This window comes from Hippocampus zosterae, chromosome 6 (genome assembly GCF_025434085.1).
Source record: "Hippocampus zosterae strain Florida chromosome 6, ASM2543408v3, whole genome shotgun sequence".
In the NCBI taxonomy this organism is placed as follows: Eukaryota; Metazoa; Chordata; class Actinopteri; order Syngnathiformes; family Syngnathidae; genus Hippocampus; species Hippocampus zosterae.
Window position 1 is genome coordinate 19,655,588 of NC_067456.1, and position 26,605 is coordinate 19,682,192.

Here is a 26,605-nt window from a genome sequence, read left to right on the forward strand (position 1 = left end):
ATCATTGTATTCTGTTTTGATTGATGAGCATAATGTCCCAATTTCACTGGAATTGGGTTACTAAATGAATGCCTTGATAGCATATTTTTGTTCAACACTGATTTAGTAAAATGTGTCACTTTGTTCTCCTTTTCATGTGGTGGTATCGACCTTTAGCCCCAAAAAGGGAAAAGCATCTCTCCAAAAGAGGGAAGACTGAATTGGATGGTAAGCTTTGGATGAGGAACTATATCTCTTTTTTCATAATTTAACCAGTTAAAATGCATGCAACGTATTTGACAATGAGTGTCAAATCAGGGATGTCCCATTTCATTGCAGATTCGAGTCCAGGCGGGGACCCTGGCGGTCCGATCCTTGGCTGCAGAAGCTAGCTCTTGGGACATGGAATGTCACCTCTCTGGCAGGGAAGGAGCCCGAACTGGTGTGTGAGGCAGAGAATTTCCGACTGGATATAGTCGGACTTGCCTCCACACACAGCCTGGGTTCTGGTACCAGTTCTCTCGAGAGGGGTTGGACTCTCTTCCACTCTGGAGTTGCTCACGGTGAGAGGCGCAGAGCAGGTGTGGGCATACTCATTGCCCCCCGCCTCAGTGCCTGTACATTGGGGTTCACACCGGTAGACGAGAGGGTTGCCTCCCTCCGCCTTCGGGTGGGTGGACGGGTCCTGACTGTTGTTTGTGCATATGCACCAAACAGCAGCTCAGCATACCCACCCTTTTTGGAGTCCTTGGAGGGTGTGCTGGAGGGTACTCCTGCTGGGGACTCCATTGTTCTGCTGGGGGACTTCAATGCTCACGTGGGCAATGACGGTGATACCTGGAGGGGCGTGATTGGGAGGAACGGCCCCCCCGATCAAAACCCGAGTGGTGTTTTGTTATTGGACTTCTGTGCTCGTCACGGATTGTCCATAACGAACACCTTGTTCAAACATAAGGGTGTCCATATGTGCACTTGGCACCAGGACACCCTAGGCCGCAGTTCGATGATCGACTTTGTAGTTGTATCATCGGATTTGCGGCCGCATGTTCTGGACACTCGGGTGAAGAGAGGGGCGGAGCTGTCAACTGATCACCACCTGGTGGTGAGTAGGCTCTGATGGTGGGGGAAGATGCCGGTCCGTCCTGGCAGACCCAAACGTATAGTGAGGGTTTGTTGGGAGCGTCTGGCGGAATCCCCTGTCAGAAGGAGTTTCAACTCCCACCTCCGACAGAGCTTTTCCCATGTTCCGGGGGAGACGGGGGACATTGAGTCCGAGTGGACCATGTTCCGTGCCTCTATTGTTGAGGCGGCCAATCTGAGTTGTGGCCGTAAGGTGGTTGGTGCCTGTCGTGGCGGCAATCCCCGTACTCACTGGTGGACACCAGCAGTAAGGGATGCCGTCAAGCTGAAGAAGGAGTCCTATCGAGCCTTTATGGCCTGTGGGACCCCAGAGGCAGCTGACGGGTATCGACTGGCCAAGCGGACCGCGGCTTTGGTGGTCGCCGAGGCAAAAACCCGAGTGTGGGAAGAGTTCGGTGAGGCCATGGAAGCGGACTTCCGGACAGCTTCGAGGAAATTCTGGTCCACCATCCGACGTCTCAGGAGGGGGAAGCAGTGCACCACTAACACTGTGTACAGTGGGGATGGGGCGCTGCTGACTTCGACTCGGGACGTTGTGAACCGGTGGGCAGAGTACTTCGAAGACCTCCTCAACTCCACCAACACGCCTTCCTTGGAGGAAGCAGAGCCTGGGGACTCTGAGGTGGGCTCTCCTATCTCTGTGGTTGAAGTCACCGATGTGGTTAAAAAGCTCCTCGGTGGCAAGGCCCCAGGGGTGGATGAGATCCGCCCGGAGTTCCTCAAGGCTCTGGATGTTGTGGGGCTGTCCTGGTTGACACGCCTCTGCAACATCGCGTGGTCAACAGGGAGAGTGCCTCTGGATTGGCAGACCGGGGTGGTAGTCCCTCTTTTTAAAAAGGGGGACCGGAGGGTGTGTTCCAACTACAGAGGGATCACACTCCTCAGCCTCCCTGGTAAGGTCTATTCAGGGGTGCTGGAGAGGAGGGTCCGTCAGGAAGTCGAGCCTCCAATTGAGGAGGAGCAGTGTGGTTTTCGTCCCGGCCGTGGAACAGTGGACCAGCTCTACACCCTTAGCAGGGTCCTTGAGGCTATGTGGGAATTCGCCCAACCAGTCTACATGTGTTTTGTGGACTTGGAGAAGGCGTTTGACCGTGTCCCTCGGGGAGTTCTGTGGGGGGTGCTTCGTGGGTATGGGGTACCGAACCCCCTGATACGGGCTGTTCGGTCACTATACCACCGATGTCAGAGTTTGGTTCGCATTGCCGGCAGTAAGTCAGAATCGTTTCCAGTGGGGGTAGGACTCCGCCAAGGCTGCCCTTTGTCGCCGATTCTGTTCATAACCTTTATGGACAGAATTTCTAGGCGCAGCCGAAGCGTTGAGGGGGTCAGTTTTGGGGGCCTCAGTATTACATCCCTGCTTTTTGCAGATGATGTGGTGCTGTTGGCTCCTTCAAACGGGGCTCTCCAACTCTCACTGGAGCGTTTCACAGCCGAGTGTGAAGCGGTTGGGATGAAAATCAGCACCTCCAAATCTGAAACCATGGTCCTCGGTCGGAAAAGGGTGGAGTGCCCCCTCCGGGTCGGGGAGGAGATCTTACCCCAAGTGGAGGAGTTCAAGTATCTTGGGGTCTTGTTCACGAGTGGAGGTAGGAGGGAGCGGGAGATCGACAGGCGGATCGGTGCAGCGTCTGCTGTGATGCGGACGTTGTATCGGTCTGTCGTGGTGAAGAAGGAGCTGAGCCAAAGGGCGAAGCTCTCAATTTACCGGTCGATCTACGTCCCAACCCTCACCTATGGTCACGAGCTATGGGTCGTGACCGAAAGAACGAGATCCCGGATACAAGCGGCTGAAATGAGTTTTCTCCGCAGGGTGTCCGGGCTCTCCCTTAGAGATAAGGTGAGAAGCTCAGTCATCCGGGAGGGGCTCAGAGTCGAGCCGCTTCTCCTCCACATCGAGAGGAGCCAGATGAGGTGGCTTGGGCATCTGATTCGGATGCCTCCTGAGCGCCTCCCCGGTGAGGTGTACCGGTCATGTCCCACCGGGAGGAGACCCAGGACACGCTGGAGAGACTATGTCACCCAGCTTGCCTGGGAACGACTCGGGATCCCCCGGGGAGAGCTGGAAGAAGTAGCTAGGGAGAGGGAAGTCTGGGCTTCCCTGCTAAAGCTGTTGCCCCCGCGACCCGGCCCCGGATAAGCGGTAGATGATGGATGGATGGAAAAAACCTTACACCCAAAGAGCAGGCAAAATCTAAATTGGAGAAAAAGACAAGTACTTTTATTTTTTTTACGTATAAAATCCACATTGTAAAGCTATCACAAGGTGGTCTTTGTGAGTATCATTAAATTGCAATTGTCATCATATTTAGGGTCTCCCAGAGCAAATTTGAGGAGACCATGGAATGAAGAAGAAAAGGCTGCTGTGGAAAAACACCTGGGGAGACTTATAAAAGGGTGTCAAGCAAGAACAATGCACTGACTGCAAAATGAAAGAGCCGCAGGCCTTGGCTCAAAGAACCTGTAAAGACGTAAAGAACTTCAAGAAAAGATCTGCTTCTCGAGTTCTTCATTTTTAAATTTAAATTTTCTTGCTGGAGTATTTTTTTTTCAATTCTTTTCTACTCTTCCTGAGCAGTGTTGTTAAAAATGTTCTACTTGAGGTGAGATTTAATGTTGACATGTACTTATAAAGTTTTACAATATATTTGATTTAGTTCCGTAAATTAATTGGCCAAAGCATGGGTCACTTTTATTGTAGTAGTAATTGTACAGCAATCAATCGGTTCAAGTTGTGATTGATATATAATGTATAAATGAGGAACTCTGCTTATCTTAAGTTGAAACTATCAAATTATTCATAAAACAGACTACTCACACTTTTTAAAATTAAAATACAAAATGTCTGCTGTGTAATTGCAGGTTAATAAGAGAGGAAAAACTCTGAAGGCCATACCAAAAGTTGATTTGTATGCTTAACTGCAACAAAACCAAAAAAGATAAGATATTTTAACCAAAGTCACAACAGGAGTGAGGACTTTGAATGTGCCCATTCAGAGTCCTCACTCCTGCTATGATTTCAGTTTCAAGTCTACTTTTTATTGCTCTGTTTTTTAAAGAAGTTGAAGTGGGGAAAGTAGTTGGGGTGACATCTAGTGTACAAATCTAAGACTAGTTCCTCTCTAAACCTATCAGAAAGGGTGGTCCTCACTCCCTATCTGGAGTTACCCGGACCTCACAAATATAGTCTTACAGGAATGTGTGTGTGTGTGTGTGTGTGTGTGTGTGTGTGTGTGTGTGTGTGTGTGTGTGTGTGTGTGTGTGCGTGTGTGTGTGCGCGTGTGTGTGTGCATTCACGGGTTAATGGACATTACGCGATAGCTGTAGACCAGCACTGCAACCCACACAAAAGTCAGAGGTTGGGGGTTAAAAGTGAGACAGTGGCTTGACAATCAGCTGGGAGTGTGTTGGAGGAGGAGGGGAAGGAAACGGCTGTTAGGAAAACACATGGATAAAATAAAGGTGAGATAGAGGGCAGTGTAAAAAGACTTGCACACTAACAAAGAAAGAGAACACTTGAAGAATGAAGTTGAAAACCTCCCTCATCCTAGCCCCCCCCCCCCCCACCCGACATCCGCCCCCACATTGACGAAACCCCACTACTTTGCTTCTCCCTTAAGGGAGTCATCTTACCTCAAGTAAGTACACGACTGTGTGTTTTTGTGTGTGTGTGTGCGCACGTGTGTGGTGTGTGTGTGTGCGCGCGCGTGTGGTGTGTGTGTGTGTGTGTTCCAACCAAAAATACACACGGGCTCAGAAACCTAATCAGAACATGTGGTATTTCTGTAGATGCTTTAATGAGCTTTCTTCTTGTGGAGTAGTGACTGATATTATTTAGGCTGCCATGCCGCGGCTCATTAGCTAAAGCAGCCTCAACAACAGCACCAGCCTCGAAAAGATGATTTAAATGAGGTGACACTACAGGACCTCACAGAGGCAGCGTGCAGACACAATGCAATTGCATTAATGTGGTCATCAGTGGAGACCTGGGATGTATGTCATTAGCTATGGCGGCATCATGAGAAATCATAAGAGTAGGCTGGATTCAAAGAATAAATCATGTGTTTGTAAAGTTCTTTAGGTGCAACCAAATGACAAATGATGCAATTTTAGTCGTACATTGGTTTTGAGATTAAAGTCGCCAATAAAAGCCACATGGCATCTTGTTAAAATACTCTTTTTAATCGCCATAAATTATTCCCCTTCTGCACTGAGCCGCATTACGATTAGAAGTCGAGTCAATTCTATGCTTTGGAGTGCCTTGTGCGTTTGTAAATGTGTTGCTTTGTTTGTGTGTGTGTGTGTGTGTGCGCATGTGCGTGTTGCTATGTTTGTGTGTGTGTGTGTGTGTGTGTGAGTGTGTGTGTGTGCATGTGCGTGTTGCTATTTTTGTGTGTGTGTGTGTGGGCGTGCATGTGTGTGAGTGTGTGTGTGCGCGCGCGCGCGCGCGCGTGCGTGTGTTTATTTATTTATTTTTTGTGGCAGGGGTGGGTAAAATTACGAAAGGCCATTTATGGCTTACTATTGATCTTGCCCCCACCCACAACCCCATAACATCTCAGGCTGTTATAATTAAATAGGCATTTGTAATTACTTTCATTGGGGTTTTTTTGTATAGAACAGTGGTTCTTACCTTTAACCTCTAACCTTTTTTAGGTTAAGAACCAATGTACTGAACCCAACCAGTTAATATGCACATTCACCAAACCCTTCATGAGTGAAAAAAAATATATATAGATTCGATTCATTTAAAAAAAAACACACATTTATTAAAAACAGAAAAAAGTCAATATAATTTCAAGAGATAAGTATACTTTTTTTAAACTATATGACGTACTATCACGACAGTCACACGTTGACTACTAAGCGAACTAAATTTCCCACAGCACTGATTGGACAAGCCATGTCATGTGATCAGCCAGTGATGACCAAGCGGGCGTGTCACAACTAATTAACATGTTGAGTCATATGTGTCTTACCCTCCATGGCAGAGGCTCCGTCGAACCCCTGAGACAACTCACCGAAACCCTGGGGTACCCAGGTCAAGAACCACTTGTATAGAGAATCATTTGTTGGAGTATTTACTGCAGAAGGTTGCAGAGTTTTGTGCTTCATTTAAAATGTCATGAAATGGGTTGCAGTTTGTACAAAAGATAAGCAATTTTGTTTGGAATTTTGTTCCCATCTTGTGCAAAATGGGGAAACAAAACATAACCCTCAATTGATACAACAAGCAGAAGAATCTCCACAAGGCCTTCTGCCACAATCTTTCCCCCATCCTCTGCTTCAGCCTTTGCATTGCTTCTTCACTTAATCCAGCCTTCAGGATGTTCACTTCACTCTGTTACCCCTTTGCATAGTTCTCGAAAGAGAGAAAATTCCCTTAGGTTTTTATATAGCACCCTCAATTTTCATCTTTTTTTTCTTTTTTTTTTATCTGTTCAACCTTCCCTTCGACTTCCCAACCCCCATGCCCATCTCTATGTCTTCTCTGCTCACTCAAGCTTTGGCCGCCCACTCAGGCCTCCAGCATCGATCCAATAAAGCCAGTCGCGCGCATTCCCAGATTTGCCGATTTCACACAAATGTAGCATTTGAGAATGGTCATTTCACAGCACATAACCATCATCTGATTTGGACTTACCCTCTTATTTTCTTCGTAAACATGGAATCAATAACAGTCATTTTGTTTTGATTGACACACACAAAAGCATGCAAACACACACACACACACACATCTTCAAATTTCATTTTCCTGCACCACCTGTGAAGCAAATCACCCAAATTTTTTTCCAGGAAATGTCATCTACTGCACAAACCTCCACAGTTTACATTATTGAAAATCATTTTGCTCAAAATACTACAGAGACAGAATTCAAAATTGATGGATTGTCTTTGCAGGAGAAGTCAACTAAAAAATGTACAGTGTTATGTTTTACGCACCCCCACTAGTCCAAACACAGTATTTGGATTAATATTGCATTTGTGAAATATGAATTAAGCAACAAAGTCCCCCAATTTTTTGTGCACTTTAGGGGACAGCCATTTTGCCACTTGTTGTCGGCTAAAAATGACGTCAACGACCAGTCATTACCTGAGCCCTGAGCAACCGTCATGTCGACAGAAAGTGATAAACCCCGAGATGGCTAAAACCGGGTGCGTTCTCTTCCTCGATTCATATTCCACAAACGCAATATTCATCAGGATACGGCATTTAGACTTTTAAACATAATGTTGAAAAGAAAATCTTTGACATGACTTCCCCTTTAAGGGAATGAGTCACGGCACAACTTCATATTGCCATTTATCGTGGTTTTGGGTCACACCTCCAAATAATTCAATTTGAGAGTTTCATTGAGTTTCATTGGCACACCGCAGGCATACTTAGAAAGCCGGTCTATTTTACAAACTCTTATGTTTGTCATTCAATCACGGATCTTAAATACTAGATGCAGGCTTCTTGTATTTGGTGATCGATTCATAGTTTTGCTCTCATCTTCTTGATCATTGATCAACAAAGACATGTTATTAGCCCTTCCAGACTACACTACATTTTTTCAGTTTTCTGATTGCTAACATTTCAATGCAATGTAAAGTTGAATCGTATGCGTGAAACTTGTGAGCTTCAATTTACCGCAATAATGCAATATGAACTCCACAGTACGCCTTGATTAAAAAAAATAGTGGATGGCAAATTTTATTTTAAAGAAAGCTGCAGTAGTTTGTCATTAAAAAATGTAAATCCAATATTTTCACACAATTACTCATGACACCAAACTCACTGTTCAGAGGTGATGTTTTTCTTTCTTGAGTTTCATTGTGCTTCACTTTTTGAATTTATGTCAGACAAACAGTCTGCCTTTGGGACTCCTGTCATTGACTTTTAATGCCATGCAGTTGCTGTACACTTGACACGTTCATTAGGTATAAAGCTGTTCATTTACAGCATACTGCTATTGAATCGTCCTTGCCTCAACATTCATTTCCGAACGCATTGGTGTCTGAGGCATTGCCAGCACAATTAACTTTGATAACGTAGCCCCAGTTTAATATACTGCTGCTGAATTGGCTCAACGAGAGTGCAGTGATAAGCACTTTCACAGCTTTTTGAGTGGCAATAGCTTTTATTATCAATGAGAGTAAAGGAGGGACACAAAACTTTCCTCCGCAAAACTCCAGCCAAAGGTCATCAAGGTTTGTTTGTTTGTTTGTTTTTGTTTATTGTGGGCGGACACTTGCACAGGCACAGATTGGTAATCTGCAGTGGTTTTGTCTGCCTTGGTTATTTGCATAATTTATTCTATACAATATTGTGATTGAAAATGACACGTCAGCAACGGTGACTGAGTGGTTACCAGCTCTTCCTGCTTCCGTGTTTTTCCCCGCATTCTGCCACCGTTTCAAAAATATTCAGTTTGTTGAAAACTCTAAATTGTTCTTAGGTGAGTGAAAGAATGTAAATGTGAGTGCACATCATTTATCTCTATTTACTTCACGACTGACTGCCAACCAGTTCTGGATGCTACCTCACCTGTTGCCCATGCAGAATCTGCCAAGACATCCGTGACCTGAATACTGTAACGCATTATGGAAAATGGGTGTGTTTTTGTTTCGTTTCTTATGACTGCCCAAGTGTTACTAGTTACTTGAAGTCCAATTTATGCCTTCTTGAAAAATATCTAATGCAGAACTGAGTAAAAAGAGTGGATTTCTGCCTCGCTCAAACTGGCATGGTGTTTATTTTTTGTGTGTGTGTGTTTTTTCCTTTCGGCAGATTGCCAGGAGCCTCTCTGCTCTCCTGAGTCCTTCTTGATCATCCGAGTGAGGTCTCGGTCTCCCACTCGCACCATTTCCACCAAATGGGAGTTTACGTCAGAGAAATGGCCTGGGTGAAGGTCTTGCTCTTGTTGTCCCTATTTGGATGTGAAAAGTCTCTGGGACTTAACTGGAACCCAATCCCACGCAAGACTGTGCGCTATCAGGGTAAGTGAGCTGTGCAATACTGAGACTGTGTTTGACTTTGACGACAATTGAATTGTTGCATTGAAAGGTACGAAATATCCCCAAATCCCTCTTTGTAGTGGCAGAGCAAAATGCCACTGCAGCTGTGGGATTGGATAAATGATCACGAGTTTGGAACCTTGTGACAAAATTGAAAAATTGTCATGCAAACGGATGTGCGTCTTCTCTCCTGTCTTCATGTCGTTTCTTCTTTTTGTATGTAGTCACAGCAGCCAGTGCAATCTGTCTTTTCCTTGACAGTTGCGGCATGATGTTTGCGGTACAATAAAATAAGACACGCGGTCCTCCAATATGTTGTTTCCCGATAAGAATGCACGGTAGTAGGTCTGCAATTTAATTTTTTCACTTTGTCCATTTCCTTCTCGCTCAGCTGTGTCACCTCGTCATGCGGCTGGTTCAAGCAGACTTTCTACAAGGTGTTGAAATGTGACCATGGGATTGTTTTTCCTCACTCTGATGGATTCGTTGGTTAAGTTTCCCACTGAATTTAACCTCCTTTGTAGTGTTAGAAAATGAATTGTGTTTGGACAGCCAAAGAGGCTTCCCCATTATCAGAAAAGGATGATGTCAGATTTTTATTCAGACGCTGTGCTGACCCAAAGTCAAATAGAATTGATGCTAAGCTAATCCTGATGCTAAACTGCATTTGCACACTTTGCCTTTGTCCTCCATTGCAGCCATGCCTGGCGTTCTTCACTGAACAATGCCAATTGTTGCAAGCGGGCTTAGAAATGGTGCTTGTTTTAATCCGTCAGGGGGAAGTGAAGCACTCTCTTATTTGTGAATTTTGCAAATACGTTTTTCTTTTAAACCTGTCAGTATCATCTATCGCACCTTTCATCTTATTTATCTATCTTCTAGACTCCGTTCTGAATTTTTTTTCCCTTTTATCCTTCCCCTCCCGTTTTGCTTTGTATGCTTATTGAATGAACCCGAAATGCTCCTGTGACGTTTTCGCATAGAGCTCAGATTTCCTCAACTCTCCAGGAGAACAATGCGCTTGTGGTTGTGTGGGTGCTATTTCAAAAGCTTCTTTTTTTCCTTTTTTTTTTTGTACATTCCCGCTGAACTGAATTTGGAAAATAATCCAATTGCAATTTTTTTCCACGCTCAATATTGTAGATTGCGATTTCATATGCTTTTTCTGTTTTTTGTGTCCAAGGTATATTTCAACAAACACATGCAATTGATGAATCGTAATGACAATAAACAATAGATATAGTATAGTCTTTTAATTAATGGAAAATAAAGCATTATTTAATATGATAAACAGTTGATCTACCGACTACCTTTCTAGGTGCAAATTTACTGACTACGTTGGTGTGCTGTCTTCTAAGCATTCGCCACAACAACATTCTGCCAAACTAGTCTGGTGAATGCAATATATGTACATACAATACTGTAAATTAGAATTAATTTGCACACATTAAAGTGTAGATAACAACAATGACATAAAAAAAATACTGGTTTTAACATGAAAACATATCCAACTCGACATGTTTCATGAAACTTTGTTTTGTAAACGTTTCCACAACATTTTTTAAACAAACTTTTTTTCGGCTGTCTACAAAGAAAACTGTCAGTATGTATGCGAAAGTGTAGGAAAAGTAAAATGACAGCATTTTGTATGATGTAACATCTTCTGATTCCAAAAATGGATCAGCGCCCGCAGGCATTATAAGTGGCCACGCCAGCAGCAATCATCAATTAAACAAAGAATAACCCCATTTTGTTTGTCATCAGGTTCATTCATGAAATTGGATGACACAACATCCGACCACTTATGGACGAAATTATCCTCTTAATATTTGACCAGTGACACAACTTCACACAGGGGCCAACGTTTTCAAATAATTTGATCAGCAAATGTGTTTTGATTTGTCACAGCTTTAGGAGCGCTTTCGTAAGTTCTTACTTATTTTTACCTCATGAGGCGGAAAAGATCAAACATGTTCGATACTCACTTTAAGTTCTCTTGAGACGGAAAAAATTTGAATTATACGGACCTAGCGTGGCAGGTTTAATTACATTGAATTGCTGTCTCTGCCAGCCCTGGGACCAGTCAAATGGCAACTTTTTGCAATAAGCAAATCACCTTATGTTATTTCACGGTTATAATGCAAATGCGATTAATCGTTCGGACTAATTATCCACCCGCCTTGTCAGCTCCTCGATTTCACGTGGCCATCCATCTCACTCCTCTTATTCCTTAAAGCTCAAGTCACTTTTGGTGCATCGTTTCAATACAAGAAAAGAGATTTGAACGAAGAAACTGTTGATGTGCAATCAGTAGGTTGTGAAATTTTCTGAGTGAGCAATCAAGCATCTGGTGACATCCATCCATGCTCTGTCTTCAATTGTACCTGCAACGGCCCATTTCAAGGTCATGATAGGGAAATATGAGTAATATAGTAAAGTGTGATAAATATCTGGTGTACCCATCATTGTTTCTTTTTGTTGCATGCCCGCAATCCCTCATATGCAGCGGGCACTCATTCAAGGTGCACGATTGGTTCCTCATGCGACATAGACCAATGGCAGCACCGAATGGATTTATCCCATGAGCTGATTGGTTGCGCATCTTCGCAGCCCCGCCCAGCACTTTGAGTCTCGTCACGCTGGTGACTCTCTGGCATACGCTGGTGACTCTCTGGCATACTGTCTCTTCTGTTGTTTCTACGAGAGAGCGAGCGATAGAGGGGGCGGGAGTGGGCCTCTCCCAAAGCAGCAGCACATCTCTCTTCGCCTCCTTCTCATCAATACCGATTAATTGTCTTATTAACACATCGGCTGCGCGGGGATAGCTGGCCAGGAGCTAGCTGGAGGCTAACGGTGGCTACATTGTCAGAGCGTCAAATGAGGGCCGCCTTGTACGCCACCAGCACAATCTCTTCGCTTCTCTCAGAAGGCAATGCTGATGAATGTTAATTACTGTATAAGGTTTTATAATTAAAGATTTAAGTAAATACGTGTACTGCTATAGTCTTTGTCTCAAATATGTAAAGTATAAATACTGTTTACATATTTTAAACATGCTGGTACCCACAAACCCTTACACAGAAATTCCTGGTGGGGGGAGGCAAACCCTACGTCGCGGATCTTCCTCTTTCGCGGGGGTCTCGGTCCCCATTAACCTTGATAAGTGAGGAATCACTGTATATACTGTATATATTTGAGCCAGAAAAGTCCTCGGATATAGACTGCGGTGCCGAAAAGTCAACTTTTAGATTCCCAGTGAGTGTGACACAAACTTCATGTAACTGTGTTTCAAACATTGCTTGGCTACGGATGAAAATCTGTATTGTCTTTTTTTTTTCCTCACTTGGTGACCCTAATCTGTTGTAGAAAAGTTCTGACCCCAAAAAACAGAAAAAGAAAAGAAAAAAAAAGACTCCATTGCCAGGGATGCGTTGAAAATTAGACGTCTGTTTGATTCATTTTCATCATTTAGCGCCACACAAAACCCATGCAATCCTTTGTGAATTTGGCCCATAATCTCTCCAATGTGAGACATAAGAGGAACACCTCGCCAAAGAGGCATCCGGGAGGCATCCTGGTCATATACCCGAGCCAGCTCATCTGGCTACTCTCAATGCGGGGAGGAGTGGATGACAAGCTTCTTACCCCTATCTCAAAGCAAGACAAAGTTACCCAAGTGTTGCTCAGTACTCACCTATTCTAGCGGCGCACCAAAGGGGACCAACAGTAGCCGACGAATGTCATTTTTCAGAACTCTCTGCCTTCTTCCTTTCTTCCTATCTTCCCCGCTTCCCCTACCTCTGAAACCACTGGGCGACATTTGAAGGTATTGCTCTTATTACTTGTGGTGCAGCATTGAGTCCTGAAACCGGAGAGAAGGCACCATCACGTCACCTCTTATTGCTTATCTGACGTGATTTGACACTTGAGTGCAGAAAGATACTCGGTACAAATTGATTTATATTGGAAACGAGTAGGATTATCTTACTCATTGAGAGATTTCTCCACTCGGTGATAGAAAAATGAGATTTTCAGGCTCAATACCAGGGTAAATGACTGATGTGGATGAAGGTGAAAGGAGAAAGATGAAATAGAAAAACAACGCTGCATTAAAAAGAAAGGCGGGGCAGGTTTCAGATGGCGATGGAGTAGAAATGAAATGGTAAAAAAGCAAAAAGGTAGATGGAGAAGGAGAGGGAGACGGGTCAGTCACACAGTGCCTTAAAAGGACAAAAATCTGTGTGTGCATGTGTCTATGATTGTGTGTGTGTGTGTGTGTGTCTGTGTGTGTGTGTGTCTACTTATCTAAGGATACATCTTTTCGCAGACATACAAAATTCATTCTGTTTGTGTGTGTGTGTGTAGCTGTGTCGTCGTCCTTTGTGCACTGCTTACGCTTGCCGTATGAAGGTTTTTGCAGGTCTTGGGCAGAGCAGAAGAGGTGCTTGTCTGTTTTTATGTTTGTTTAAATTGGGAGGGTGATAGTGAAGTCGAAGCTGAGATGGATGCAGAGATATTGTCCCCCTGCCCCCACCCATTCCTACAAACTCATCACCCCTCCCTGCAATTACACAAGGAATACATGCGGATGCAGAACAAGAAAATAAACATCCTCTGCGAGTGTCCTGTTGCCATGTAATCTACCGTGCCTTCCTCCTTCCCACACTATTTGAAAAGTCAAATTTTGACATTTTAAATGTTAAAATGTTTTTCCTTGCAAGCTATTCATAACATTTTAGGCACACAAAATTCACAATAATCACTGCACTTTGTTTTTAACTAACTACTTACATATATACTGTATATATGTGTGTGTGTGTGTGTGTGTGTGTATATATATATATATATATATATATATATATATATATATGTATGTGTGTGTGTGTGTGTGTGTGTGTGTGTGTGTGTGTGTGTGTGTGTGTGTGTGTAACATTTCCATGTTTTGTTTTTATTGACGGTGTATAATATGTGAGTACTGTGAACATTTCGCCATGAAGGTTCTGATTGTTATTTAGAAAATGGATCGTCTTCTTAGTTCCCGCCCCTTCTATCTCGTCACGAAACATCAAGGCCAAACACAAAATGACCTGCCAAGTCTTTGGCACGAAATCATTCAAAAAGCTGTATTTCATTGGAATTGGCTTCCCAAGTGCCAATGTGAACCATGCTGCATGACAAATCAAGTAAAATAAACCGAGGCAGCAAACGTGGCAGAAATGCAAAGTAACATTCGACATAACTCAATGTTCTACTAAGTACCGCGCCTTACTTTTTGCCCAAAATACAACAAAAGGCTTCTGGACTCAGTGTTTGTATTTAGCATTGTGACCACAGTGTTGTCTTTATTATGGTGATACAGGACTCTGTGATTGAACTGCAGTTTGAGGTTTTCAGATAAACATTAAATCTGTGGACTCAGTTGACACATGAGACTTATAAGTGTATTTACTAAGTTTAAGCTTGCAAGCAATATTATCCGAGAAGGGCACTTGTCATGAATCAGCCTGACGTGTAAACTTGAAGTCAACTTTCCTGCGAATCAACTCATGCCTTTTTTATGAGCCTGAATATTTTGGGGGCCATCTTTTTTTTCCTCCTGTCCCTCAGACCTTGCCACACACACTAACACACTAACAATTACGCAGCATAGCAAGGCCCAGTGACAAAGACCAGTTGACCAAAACTATGCCAAAATAAATCAGCTAAGGTTAAACAAAGAACAGAGGCAAAGAAAGCAAAGGACGGAGAGAAGAAAGGGAGCCCCAAGAAATGTAACGTGTTTGAAAATTGAGCCCCTTTCATGCATTAGGTCAAGCCATGCAATTTGTAAAGAGACCCCCAAAGCCAACATGCATATGGTTCTTGTTGTTTAAAAAACAAAACAAAAAAAGACTGATCTATAGATTGATGTAGAAATGCTGGGAGAGACAAATGGCAAGTTGTGAGTGTGGAAAAGGGACGGACGGGCCCCTGACCTCAAGAGAATCTCTCTCCTTTCTCTCTCTCTCTCTTTTTTTTCTTGCATTCTGTCCCTTCCCTATCTTCTCAAAGCCCCCAATTACAGTAATGAGTAGTTGAGAGCGATGCAGAGGAGGCAGAGCAAGGTTGTGCGTGACTGGCAGGACAGATGCGGGAGGAGGAAGAAGGAAGTGGAAAATGCATTCTCTATCTGCGTTGAATGTCACTCATCTCCCGCCCCTGAGCTGATTGGTCGGGAGAGATTAACAACTTGGACCACATGCCACGACCTGGAGTGTGCACTGTTGACGCACAGACTCTGAAAGAGCTGATGTGTGACCAAGTGGGCATGTGGATTAAAGTGAAAATGCCACCCCTGGCTGCTCTCATGCAAAGCACTTCCTTGCAGCAGTATTAAAAAGGTTTTGGTTTGTTTTGTTTTGTTTTTCTGATTCCCTGATTTTCCGCTCTTGGCCCTATGCGCTGAAACAGTATAGTCCATTATATCTAGCCTTTGACAGAGTGAGAGGAGAACACCCTGAGGCCAAGAGAGAGATTTTATATGTTAAAGTGAATTAAACATACTGTATATGAATTTCACCCCCTGATGCACATATACTGAATTAGTAAAAGCATTGGCACTCAGCGCTTAATCAATCCCGAATTGGACTTGGCCTTTCTTTTGTACGGATGACATCATTCGTATAGCAGACGACATACACACATTTTCCACAGAGGTTTATGTGTCCATTTCGAGAGAAGTGATTCTGCTTGGAATCCATCTGCAGTGTTATTGCACCACTTGATGGTTTTGGAAGTAAGTGAGCTGAGCTCCTTAATCCGCCATTAAAGCAGAATTCGAATGTTCACAGAAATTGGTCGGTGACGCTCACGCTGTCAGGCTGTGTTTTGGTAAAAACTGAAAGCATCTGTTTTTTTGAGAAGCTCTGAGCAATATGTAAGAAGTTCTTCAAAAGAAGGAAAAAAAAGGATTATGCTACTTATCATTGGAAGGTCATATTGTGTGTTATGGAACTCCTTGCCACATCTTTGCTAAGATTATCAGGATTGCCTCTGTATTGCCGCTCGGCTCTCCGTGCTATGGGAGCATTTTGGCGACCCGGTTAAGAGAAGGCAAGAAAATCAAAAAAGCGAGACCCAGACTATTTGCCGTGAATGTATTTGGACAAAGAAAAACTATTAAAATCTGAACCATCTTCAACGAAATACACATTTTGAGAAATGCCGCTGCTATTAAGTATTATGAAAAACGTGATGACCTATTACGAGACGAAAATAGCGCCCACGTCAGAGCTGACGATTTCTCAACGTTTAAACGTTAATCTAAAATCTAATGACGAGACTGTTGGTCTTGTGCAAATCCATGCAGTAAAAGCCAGAACATCTCGCTTCCCCGTGCACTTTCTCTTCTCATGCTCTCATTCTGTCTTCCACCTGACGCTCTTCTGAACTGTCGATGCAACAGAGCACTGACTTCCATCGCCGAGTGTGTTTTTGTGTGTGTGTGCATGTGCTGTATTTATTTATTTTTTCAAAATAGTTTCTGTGCGTTTTCTTTGAAAGTAGGCATCCTCTTCGATGAGAGCTTGTCAGTTTGTCTTTAGTCTCGTGGCACTGTCCTACCCAGCGCCTCTCCCTCTTGTCTGTCTGTTTCTGCTTCCCATTCAGCGTTTGTTACTACTTCAAAGGTCTCCTTAAAATAGTCCTTTAATCATAGTTTGGTGTGTGAGCGGCTGGGCGGTTGCGAGCTATAAGCAGAGGCTGTATATATTTATAGCAGACGGGGAGTTCTGCCGCAAGGCTCATGGAGGCAAATCACAAAGTTTAGGGTATGAAGTCGACCTTCTCAGACAACAATGAAGCAACGTGGATCTCCCTTGCTTCACTCCCCTCTCAGTCTCCACCTTCCCTGATCACAATAATTTGTCTTTGCCTAAGGATGCAATATTTCCAGCTTTTGACCATTTCCCCATAACGTCAAACGATTAATTACAATCCTTGAGGCAGCTTCGGTTTTCTGTTCATATGAAAATGAGCTTTCACATCTTTTAAATCGAGCCTTTTCTGTTCAAGTGAAAGAAATATTTCACAGCTGCTGCCTCAAAGGAAAATTGGAGAGACGAGGGCCAGGCAAAATATGGCTGAGAATTATAATCACAATTTAAGCATTTCATATTGGTCGATATCGATCATTATTAAGGTAATTGTATTTAGCATCTAATCTTTTAGTACATGGTCAATGCACCTATGAAAAAGCCAAATACTCTGATCAATGTAAAGATTACTTTTTAAATCTACAGTAATCTGCTTGTGAGGGCTGTGTTTCGCCATATAACTATTTCATTACAATCAATCTTGATAATTCTACTGATTTTTTTTTTTACCTGTTGAAAACAAATAGATCCATCAAAGCTAAAATGAAAAACAATTCACTTGATTAACGGTCAAATGAAATAAGGGCATCTGAGCGCCAACCGGAGGAAAAATCCAATTTAAAATATCTGGCAGTTAAACTCATTTTCAGTTAATATACACTGTCGTTGTGCACATTGCCTTGTAGTGTAATGTCAACGGTATTTATAGAGCACTTTCAAACAGCCATCGCTGGATACAAAGTTTCTATACAAATACAAAGTACTGTACATGAAGCAATTTAACATGCATAATGAACAGTAAGACAAATCGGTAATAAAGGTGGTAGAAAGCACCAAACAGTAATGTAACGTAGTGTAAAATGTGCAACGTTTTTGATCGCATCCACACCGACACAAAAATGGGGCCCTGAAACTTGAATTGACTTTTGAATTACTTGAATTACTTGAACTTAAGCATAGCCACCATCATGGTAAAAACGATTTAATGAAAGAAGTGTCAATAATGAATACACAAATAAATGATTCACAAAGATGTAAATTAAATTTAGTATGAATGAATTGTCATTTTACTGAAATGTACCACATCTTTGGTTACCAGGATTATTCATCAAATCAAATGTCTTCTCGGAAAAAGGAAATACATAATAATCAAATGATTAATGATGAGGATCATTGTAATTTGACACGGTTCTCTAAATGTTAAACCTGTGCAGCTTTCTTTCCAGTTTCCAGCCATTTAAAAATGAAAATCCCTCCACACAGAGACAACAAAGAGTACTTGTAGTGTGTCACCTGTGATCGCGTCTCTTTACAAAATTGACCTCAACTCTCTATTTTGCCTTTTATTTGTATTCCTCCATCTGTTTCACCCAGTACACATCCTTTTATCTTTGCAGTGTCTCATTTATGAATCCCTCTCTTGTGTAGTTCATACAGCTGGCTGTGTACTAGCATCAAATGCATCATCACATACTGTACACTAAACATTTTTGTAGCTTCAAAGCAGAGAAACTAGATAAATGCAACTCATATATACATTCATGTGCAGTATATTTTCACGATCGAGAGCCACAAGAGGGGGGCCCGGTGGTTCACAGGTTAAGGCATCGGCCTCACAGTGCAGAGGTGCAGGGTTCGACTCTGGCTCCAGCTTTCTTTTGTGGAGTTTGTTCTCCCAGTGTCTGAGTGGGTTTTCTTTGGGTATTCCAGTTTCCTCACACATTCCAAAGACATGCGTGGCAGGCTGATTGAACACTCTAAATTGTCCCTAGGTGTGTGAGTGTGAGTGTGGATGCTTGTTCGTCTGACTGTGCCCTGCGATGGGCTGGCAACCAGTTCAGATTGCACCCCGCCTACTGCCCGAAGACAGCTGGCATAGCCTCCAGCACCCCTCGCGACCCTTGTGAGGATAAAGTGGATCGGAAAATGGATGGATGGATGCATCCATGGATGGATGGAGAGACATAGGTGTGAAATTTTCTTTTGCTCGCCCACAAAATATACGGCCTCATGATAACGACAGTGTAGTGGTGGGTTTGTATTTCAACTAGCTATACATTTACATAGTGACACTAAAACAGGCCACATTTTTGGGTGGCCCAAAGTCGTGACAAGGTACTCCACGACTTATTCTGTTGTATGAATGGCAAGAAGTGGATGCACGTTTATTGTACCTTCTGCCTTCTAAGAGAAGAACATTTAATTGTTCTACCTATCAGGATATGCCACCGGCATAGATAGATGAACAAAGATATACAGTAGTTGCATTTAATAATATTGAATAATAATCTAACTAAAATCCAATGTTACAATTTCAAATTATTGTATTTCATCATTATCGGTCTAACCAAATGGAATTGTTAAAGTTCTTGTGGCACACTTGAGGATCTCTCATGATACACTTGTGTGCCACACTACCAAGGTTGAGAATGACTGAACTCATTGCATTTTTTTTTTAATGTATTATTTTTTTATGATGGCGCCCCCTGAGTGGCTGCCTCTCCAGCAGTGCATATACCCACATTCTTGCTGCTGCAGGCTGTAAATTTCCCTAGTGTGGGACAAATAAAGGATATCTTATAATCAATGTGGATGCATCATGAATTTTGATGACAACTCTTAATTTTTATACGCCTTTCAGGGACAGCGTTTACTAGAGTGCCCGAATGTGTTATCAGGTTACAGGTTAACATTGCTGCATGAAATGGTTAAGATTGTTTTGAAAATTATTATTTACAGAACAAGTGTGATGTTGAAAATTCTAATTCATGCTGTTGAAAGATACCAACGTTTTTGTGTTCAAATCACACAAACATGTTATTTGACAACTTCTAGATGCTTTTCTCCTTGCTGTTACTTTAAATACTGGTGCTTTTTTTCTTTCAGACTCCATGAAAAGAAGGTTTTGTTTTGTTTTTAAAGTAATTTTATGTTGTTTGTTTGTGCAGCCTTGCTTACTGGGCACACCTTATCGCACTTCTGACATCCAGATCTGAAACATATCAGATTTTTCCATAAAAATAGTTTAACTAAGTTGCTGAAATAAACAAGACGTCTCTCTCTCCCCTTGATGTGAGTTTTGTCTCCATGAGCTGCATTTGCACGCACGAAAAAGTTGTGGATTCAATTTTATAGATACTTGGTTAAAGACTCACAAAATATATGCTACAGCTTTGGGTGATGGCATGCACTGCAATTGACGCATTTCAAATGTTTGAGTCTGTGTTGAGGTCTCTTTCCGAAATATTTTGGATGATATGACTTCGGAGGGGACGGGGGGGTGTCTTTTCACCTTCCAGTTTTTGTATATTTAATTAAGTATGTTATGCACAGTAAATATTGCCTTGTGCAAATGTGATTGCCTGCTCCTGATTATGGTGTCAGTTTCCAAACTGAAAGTGAAGAAACACTGAATGTGTTTACTGAAAAGTGCGAGAACATTTTTTTTTGTATTGATTAAATAAAAAGATCATGATGATTGCAGCGTAGGTTGAATGTAGGTGGAGGATGATATGGGCTAAAATTGAAAAGCAGAATTATTGTCCATCTGTGTGTTGCGTAAAAAGCAAGAAATGCGTGCACACCGCAGCGAGGTGGATAACATTAAGTTGGGGCTGTGTCGGAGGTGGGTGGATGCCAGGCTCAGTGGTGTGACTAAGCCGGGATATGGACACATTTTGAACAATTTAAGTGTGAAAAGTTCTCTTCCATCCTGTCATCTGTGAGAGAATGTGGCAAGTAAAATGTTATTTTGGCTAATGTTAATACTTGTGTCTTCATCCAGATGTTTTGGACAGCATGGCCAGGTTCAGCATTCAGGGCGTCTTCAACTACAGCATGCTGACACTGTCGGAACATGAGAGAGTTTTGTACGTCGGAGCACGCGAGGCACTGTTTGCCTTGGACCCCAATGATATTAGCAGACAGCTGCGGCCACAGGTAACACACACACAGCAAGTACATCCAAAACAGATAAACTTGTACTCCCGAAAAGCTTTGTTGTTGTTCTTGCAAGGTGACGTGGCCTCGTAGGATTTTGGCCTCGTCTGGAGCATCCATCCGAGTGTAATATCAGCACTGTCTATCACAATTTTGAAGTTGCCCCCCTTCCATTTTTATTGTATTACTTCACTGTCTGAGACCAGTGTCCTGCGGATTATTGATTGAAACTACTGCGGATCGCTAAGATCAAAAGTCATGCTTGTTTTTGTCAGAATGCTACTGGTTACTATAATCAAACAATTTTTGTCACACCGGATGACAATAGATCACAAGATTTACCCCTACCTCAATGATCTTGAAGTTGAGCCTCACGTAGTGTTTTGGATAACAAAAGAACAACAATGTACTTTAGTAGTGCTTAAGTTTAAAATGCTTCTTGTTTCCCCTACCGCGCTGTGTTCAGGAATGGAATTTCCTAAAACCAAACTTGGCATTGTTTTTCAAATTTTGCAAACCGAAATCAGCCGGTTTGGGATTTGGTTGATTATTGGGTTTGCATTGCAGCCCTTTTATGATCCTACACGGTGTTTTGTATTGGCATTTGGCCGTGGTGTAATTTTCATGGCTGAAGCTAAGCAGAGTTCTTTGATTACGCCAATTGAAGTTGGCCCCAGCGGAAATGACAACCTCCTTATGAAGAAATGTTTGGACTTTTGATCTACCAAAGTGAACAAAACAAGTCTGGCAGCAAATCATGTGCTGATTATTGTGATTGACCGTTCCAACCAAGAGACGCTATCCTGGCAAAGCTCCACAAGGAGTTCAGGAATGTCAAGGGGAGGGGATACTTGGGCAATAAGTGAAGAAACCCTTTATAAATTGTTTTTTAAAAAAATTGATGTCACTGCTGCCAATGTCTTAAACATCCTAACAATTGAGAAGAATAAGGCATTTCTTTAAGATCAGAGTGAGGCTGGACTTCATGGGAAGTTTGGACACATTGATCCTCAGCTGACGGCTAAGGAGCAGTCAATGATAATGAATGAGCAGCAAGAGCGACTGAGGAAGCGAGCAGCGGATGAAGCCAGTATATCCATGAGCAAAGTAGAATGTGAATAGCCCCACCCGGACGGTCATCACTTGGTGTCAGTGGCTGTGAAGTGACTCAAACGTGCAATATGATAATTTGCCTTGGAGAGGCGCTAGACTTTGGAAAAGGAGGAGACGAAAAGACGCTTTGGTCCACAGGGGAATGTGCGCACTGATTTGTCAGCGCCACACCTGGATGTCAAGTTCGCTCCACACAGAGTGCCTTCTTTTCATGAAGGTGCGCAAGTGACACACTTAAGTCAATCAGCGAATCTGTGCAGCCCAAAAAGTATGTAATGGCACATCTCTCACACCTGATTTGAGCACACCAGTGATTATGCACCATAATAATTTCTAACTCAAAAATTAAGTATGATGTTGTGCTCGAGGGCTTGTTTTAAATGTGCCTCAGTTTAGAAAATCTTTTTTAACCCTTTCAGGGACAGCGGTTACAACAGTGGATATCATGAAAGGGTTAAGATATTAAGTACATTCAACTTGTTACTGAGCCCGACACATTTTGAATACAAATAACTCAATAGGTTCAATTCACTTTCTTTGAACGCTTTTCTGAATAAGGTCTTGTATAATCCCAGCCCTTGCCACACTTCCGTGCAGTATGTTAATTTGGACACTAGCCTCATTTTCTTTTTCGGAGGTTCTAATTTTCATATTCAAGGACATCTGAGAGCCCCCCCCCCCCCAAAGAAAAAAGATTCTGCAGAAAATGAACATGGAAAATAGTGCAATAATAATCTACATGAGTCATGAAAAATTGTTTGCCTTGTTATTAGTCATACCTGTTATTTTTTGATGGTTTAGTTTTGCAGATGAGACGCAAGCTGTCAATTATTTAAAATCTTTCTTAGAACATGTTATGGTACCCTCCTTGGGGGTTTGTCATTTTTACAGGTTATTGTTTCATTTTAAATATATTTAGCTTTCTTAGTTTATCTTAAGCCTCGTTCAGAAATAGTGTCAGCACGCAGCCAAATATTAAACTTGTAATATATGCTACTTTGGGCTGAAAAACAGACGAGTAATGCATATTGCTCACACTTTGGGTCGGCTCCTCATGCGCTTATCCCGTCCCCTTGTCTTGGCTAGATTTTAATATCTGGATCTCGTTTTGCTGAAATGCACTCTGTGGGAATTGTGTTTGCCTCATCCACGACCGCTCATATATTCAGAGAGATGATGGAGCGTGAGAGACCCAATCTGGTTTGGCATTGCGTCGTCAATAATTGACCTGCATTGTAATCAATACAATTACAGCAGGTTAGTGAAGGCATAGTGAGCCTGCAGCAGTTAAGGGATTATTATCTGATTTACCGTAATGAGAAGTTATTACATGCTCATAGTGAGATGTGCCCACAAACCGAGGCACATCATGCAAGCACAGGCTGTTGTGGTTTATGAGTCTTGCGGTGAAGATAAGACCACCTGTTAACATTCCCCCCAGTGTGGAACGTCGAGGAAAGATGCCAGCACTCCGAAGTTTTACCCTCCACAGCCATCTGCTTATCACTCTGAATTTGAGACATTGTTTTGCAGTTTTAAACATCCCTCCGTGGACTTCAGTTAGTCAGTCGTCTTCTTCGGTTGATTGAGTTCAATTATTGATGGTGTTCATGAGTGCCTTGTTGTTTTGTTCTCTGCTGCTGTAGCTATAGCTTTGACCAAACAGCCATAATAAAGCTTTGCATTTCCACGTTCCTGGGTGGGGTGTTGTGGAGGCTTAACTTCCAGATAGAGATCATTTGCATAGCGTATAAATAAAGAACCAATTCACACAATAACAATGCTAAATCTCACCTCTCATTAAATTTAATTGATAATGTTTGAACCGTTTTTTTAAGTCAGTGATTAATTTGAATTTATTCTTTTCAAGTTCATCTGTTCTTGACTTTTAATAATTACTCACACATGCTAGGTTTGCTCATAAAAAAGTGCAGTGTTTAATGCTTATTGCCTTGCTCAATTTCTATCATTATTTGTAAAAGCTAGTAATCCAGCTGCAATTGGTGTCAATGGCTTTTAACTGCAAGACATAATTGGTTTTTCGAAGAGTCAACGCCTGCGGAACTGAAAACTGAGCACAAAACGGAAAAACAAATAGATTTTCTCAACCATTCCACCTCCAATATATATACAGTATATACAGGCACACACACACACACACACACACACACATAGACAATGTGATGACTGCCCGATGATCAGTCACAGATTATGTCCTTGACAGAATTTTGAACATACAGTATGTAAATTCAGATAAATTGCTCTGGAAGTGAATTTCTATGGATTGACAGCTCTGCCTCTCATGCGTCTACGATAATAACCAAAATACATGAAATGCCCTCGATAACGTTGTAACGGGTCCATTCTGATCCCCAAAAACGAGCGTACATTATACTATATCTCGGTGACATTGTGCGGTTTCTTTGACTCGCATGCAGATTGACTGGCCAGCTCCAATGGACAAGAAAAGGGAGTGTGTCGTCAAGGGAAAGAGCAATCAAGTAGGTTTACACCCACCTCCCCCTCCACACACACACTAAATATCTGTAGGGCACAATGTCTATGTTCATTCATCATTTTCATGTGAAAACTGCCCACCATACCAATAATAAAATCAGATCACACCAGTAAGAGTGAGCAAATCCTCCTGAATTCTGAATGCATTCAGGTAATGATCAAAATGCATTGTAATAACATTTGTGGTCAAAAGAAGAATTTTGACCTAAATCCAAATATTGACAGCATGGAAACGTAGTCAGTGATGTACTTCCAATCAAGTATTGGTCAAATCGGTTGTCATTTTGATGTTAAGCGGAGATCTGCTGAATGTACCAAATTATGTAACTTGTAATCAAATGATCTTGTAAAATCAAGTAATCAGGAAAGTCATGATTTAATTATTACCAAATTAACTTGTAAAATCAAGTAATCAGGAAAGTAATTTAATTATTTTTCAAATTAAGTAATCAGTAAAGAAATGAAGTTACCCTTTCATGGTGGCTGCGGCAGCACTAATTGTATGACTGTAAGAATCCACTGCAACTGTATGAACTTGTCATCCTGACAAGCAATGTCGTGCTTGGGTGAGCTCTGCCTGAATGGCACATCCGAATAAATGCCGGAATAGTGGCTCGACCATTTTGCTCCTCATGTCTAATTTGCCACAAAGGCAATGTGAGCAAGTAAGTTCAAACAATGTTTCCTCTGTCCGTCAGACCGAGTGCTTCAACTACATCCGCTTCCTGCAGAACTATAACCACACGCACCTATACACGTGTGGTACCTATGCCTTTCAACCCAAATGCACCTTTGTGGTAAGAAGCTCCTGTAAATCCCAGGATAAAGAATAATACCTGACATCACTTCAGTTTTACTGTAGAATGCATCATGCTGCTATGTCAATAAATGTACTTATCTTCACCATGTCCTAGTTGACTGCATGTTTCCGGATGTGTGAACACGAGATTGGAAAACATGCTCTGTAGCCTTGTGTCATACATATTGTCATAAAACATGAATGAACCACCCACTTTCTACCGGATGTGTATGTGTATGTGTACAGAATGCAGATTATTTCAGTCTCAGCGGCGCCGTCCTGGATGACGGGAAGGGCAAATGTCCTTATGACCCTGCCAAGGGTCACACTGGCCTTATAGTAGGTGAGTCATTGATGAGTGCATGTATATGTGCGTACGCTCTTCCATTTCAGCTGCACTATGAGTTGAGGAACAACATGATTTACAGCGATAGCAGAGGCACAAAACATACATCAAATCTCGACAAAGTACTCCTGCACACTTTCCACTTTGGTGTGCTGCCATGTACTTGCACGGAGGGTCCAGAAGTCCACTGTAACTTTGCATGCAGCATTCAATTCAGAGTGCATGGTTTAACCGAACCCATAGGAACCCACTCTTCATTTTTGTTCCTCCAATGGACTGTTTACCTACGATATTTTAATTTGAGTTTGATTTAAACAAAGACTTTTTTGTTGGTTCAGACAAGGAGCTCTACTCTGCCACGCTCAACAACTTCTTGGGAACTGAGCCAGTCATACAAAGGAACTTGGGCCAACAGCACTATAGTATGAAGAGTGAATACTTGCCGGCATGGCTCAATGGTAAGTGTCTTTGGAGAAAAACATTGCAAATAGAAATAGTATTGCACAAATGGCATACTAGAAGTAAAATACAGTCAAACCTCGGTTTTCGTCCATAATCCGTTCCAGAAAGCTGTTCGAAAACCAAAACCACACTCTTTTTAAAATAAAAATGTTTACTGAACAGGTCTGCTCACAATGGAAAGCAACACGGGGAAGTGTCACTTTCTCGTCTACCCGAGGAAGCGTCACTTCCTCGTGTTAGGAAGGCAAGAGGTCAGTTTGTTTGAAAATCGAAATTTGTTCGTCATCCGAGGCATGAAAAAAACTCAACATTTTTGGTCGAAAACCGAATTGGTCGAGAACCGAGGTTTGACTGTATTTGCATAGTTGTTACGCAGATTATGAGAGCAGAAATTGAGGTTCGTTCAATATTTCTGGAGAAAAGCAGTGCATTACCTACAGTGAAATCAGTGCGTTAACT

The 26,605-nt window shown here is 42.3% G+C and overlaps 1 protein-coding gene across 3 annotated transcripts in view; it reads left to right on the forward strand.

Annotated features, from left to right (window-relative positions):
• sema4c (sema domain, immunoglobulin domain (Ig), transmembrane domain (TM) and short cytoplasmic domain, (semaphorin) 4C) overlaps positions 1 to 26,605 on the forward strand; it is a 133,162-nt gene that overhangs the window by 90,755 nt on the left and 15,802 nt on the right. For all 3 annotated transcript variants that reach the window (XM_052066979.1, XM_052066980.1, XM_052066981.1), the window contains 6 exons: positions 8,891 to 9,099; positions 20,755 to 20,909; positions 24,461 to 24,523; positions 25,238 to 25,336; positions 25,585 to 25,681; positions 26,023 to 26,142. In XM_052066979.1, coding sequence (XP_051922939.1) covers positions 8,976 to 9,099; positions 20,755 to 20,909; positions 24,461 to 24,523; positions 25,238 to 25,336; positions 25,585 to 25,681; positions 26,023 to 26,142 — 658 coding nt within the window. In that variant the 5' untranslated portion in view covers positions 8,891 to 8,975. The remainder of the gene's footprint in view (positions 1 to 8,890; positions 9,100 to 20,754; positions 20,910 to 24,460; positions 24,524 to 25,237; positions 25,337 to 25,584; positions 25,682 to 26,022; positions 26,143 to 26,605) is intronic.